The 2,051-nt window shown below is 37.9% G+C and overlaps 1 protein-coding gene across 1 annotated transcript in view; it reads left to right on the top strand.

Moving 5' to 3' along the window:
* Positions 1 to 1,817: 1,817 nt before the first annotated feature.
* LOC121812423 (ATPase family AAA domain-containing protein 2-like) overlaps positions 1,818 to 2,051 on the top strand; it is a gene marked incomplete at its 3' end in the record, with an annotated part of 5,486 nt that continues 5,252 nt past the window's right edge. The window contains 1 exon segment of the mRNA XM_042214568.1: positions 1,818 to 2,023. Coding sequence (XP_042070502.1) covers positions 1,886 to 2,023 — 138 coding nt within the window.

The following is a 2,051-nucleotide window of genomic DNA, read 5'->3' as shown; positions in this document are numbered from 1 at the left end:
GATTTAAAAAGGTGTAGTTCATTTTCCTTGTTTAAAAACATGTTTAAAAATAGAGTAATAGAAAAATATATAAATCAAGAATGAAAAGAGCAAAAAGGAGAAAAAAAACAACCTCTTGATTCTTTTGCTTTGATGTAGTTACTTATCTAAGGTGGAAAGTTTTTTTTTTTGTTTTGTTTGGTTTTTTTTTTTGTTTGGTTTTTGCTTTGTTTTATTATTTTCTTCAAGCCCTGTGTACAGGAGCTGCATACAAAAAGATATTTTGTGAAAAGGGTTGGCGTAATAAGCAAATGCTTCAGCCAATACCTTTTGATTAGCCTTGTCTCATGCTTTCTTTCTTTATGGTAGATTTTTGTTCTGTTTTCACTGGGGTTTTTTTGGGTTTTTTTCACTGTTTTCACTGAGATTTGAATTTGAATGCTAATCAATAAAATCAAAATCAAAAATCAAAAAGGTCAGAGGTGAATTCAGGTTTTTATGTATGTTCATAAGTCTTGTTTCATTATTATTGTGTTTCCTGGTGTAATTTCAAATGAGCCCTGCAGACTGGCCACATGTGCAGTGTGTGTCCAGAAAAGGATGGATGGAGAATTTCATGCAGTCCTTGTTGGAGCGATTTGTTCTTTATTTTTAATTAAGTTTGTTGTTGGTTTACTTATATTTTTTGTTATTTACAAGTTTTATTTGTAGGTTAATACTTGTTTAATTTTTTTGCTTTGATTTGTTGCTTATCTTAAGTCAGTCAGGAAGAACTGTGGGGCCATTTTTTCTAAAAAAAATAAAGGGACTGGTATAGGACCAGCATGCACTGGGGAGGGCCAATGGTTTTTTTAGTTTTTTTTTTTTTTTTACCAAAACAGGAGAAGCAGCAGTAAGCAACAGAAATGGATCTTTGTTATTGTTTGCCAAACTGGATAAATAAACCATAAAACGCAACTTTCAGGTTTTGGACATTTGACTTCTTTTGCCTGCATACAAAATACCACCACAGTGCAGCAGTGGCTTGTAGATTTTAAATTGTTGGATGTTTGGTTGGACAAACAAAGGAATCACCACTACAGTCCCATTGGAGGGAGGTTTTCAAGAAAGCAAAGAGAAAATAGATTTTAGTGTCTGAACTGAGTGTTTAAGTAGGAAAAGTGACAGTAGAAAGCATAAAAATGACATGAGTCCATCTTTTGAATTAAAGGATCATTTATATGGCTGAAAGTGGCATCACTTTAGCTGCACAGTTCTGTACATGTGGCATTAAATACAGTCAGTCAGGTCAGGTGATGTTTAATCAATTAAAGATGTTTAATCAATATTTGATCCATTTAAAATTAAATAGCTTTGGAAAAAACTAAGCAAAATTATTTCATTGTTGTATGTCTTAAATGTCACAGTTTGAAGCATTAACCTTTTATTTGAATTGAAAACATCAGGTTCCAAGTAGATTTCTTAATTTAACCATTATTACTGGTTGTTTGAGAACAGAGTGGGAGAGAAACTGGATTTTTATTCACTAAAAGAATTAATTATCTTCTCTGATAAAGCAAAGAGCCGCAGATCGATCTTTCTGAGAGTCAGCACACAGGTAAAAAGCTGCTTTGAAAACATCTCTACTATTATTATTATTATCAGTTTACGCACCACGCGCATTACGGCATGACGTCAGCAGGCGGCGGCAGAACCCTCGCGTTTGAACCACAGCGGTGCAGCTGTGCGGTCTGTCGGCTTATCGAGCTCGTGTTTGGGTGCGTTGCCGCTTCAGCTGAGCCTCCACAGTTGGAGACGCTCTTCGGGAACAAACAGCCGGCGGAGACTCGGAGGTCTGAGTTTCTTCGGAGTTTCTTTATTTTTGTCGTTAAGGCTAACGTCGTTAGCTTATGCCTGCGTCGTTACCATGGTGACGCTCCGAGGCAGAGGGGACGCGGACCGGAGAAACGGGCCGAGCACGAGCACCGGGACCCCGGCACGATCTGAGATAAAGACCCGGAGGAGGAAGAACGCTCCCCGGACTCAAGAGTCCGGACGGTCCGATGTGAGTGTGTCCGTGTTCGGTGTGTAAG

Source organism: Haplochromis burtoni, unplaced genomic scaffold, assembly GCF_018398535.1.
Source record: "Haplochromis burtoni strain Fernald_Lab_line unplaced genomic scaffold, NCSU_Asbu1 Contig_588, whole genome shotgun sequence".
Taxonomy (NCBI): domain Eukaryota; kingdom Metazoa; phylum Chordata; class Actinopteri; order Cichliformes; family Cichlidae; genus Haplochromis; species Haplochromis burtoni.
Note: the sequence above shows the minus strand (reverse complement) of the source record. Positions and strands in the feature narration are given on the sequence as shown.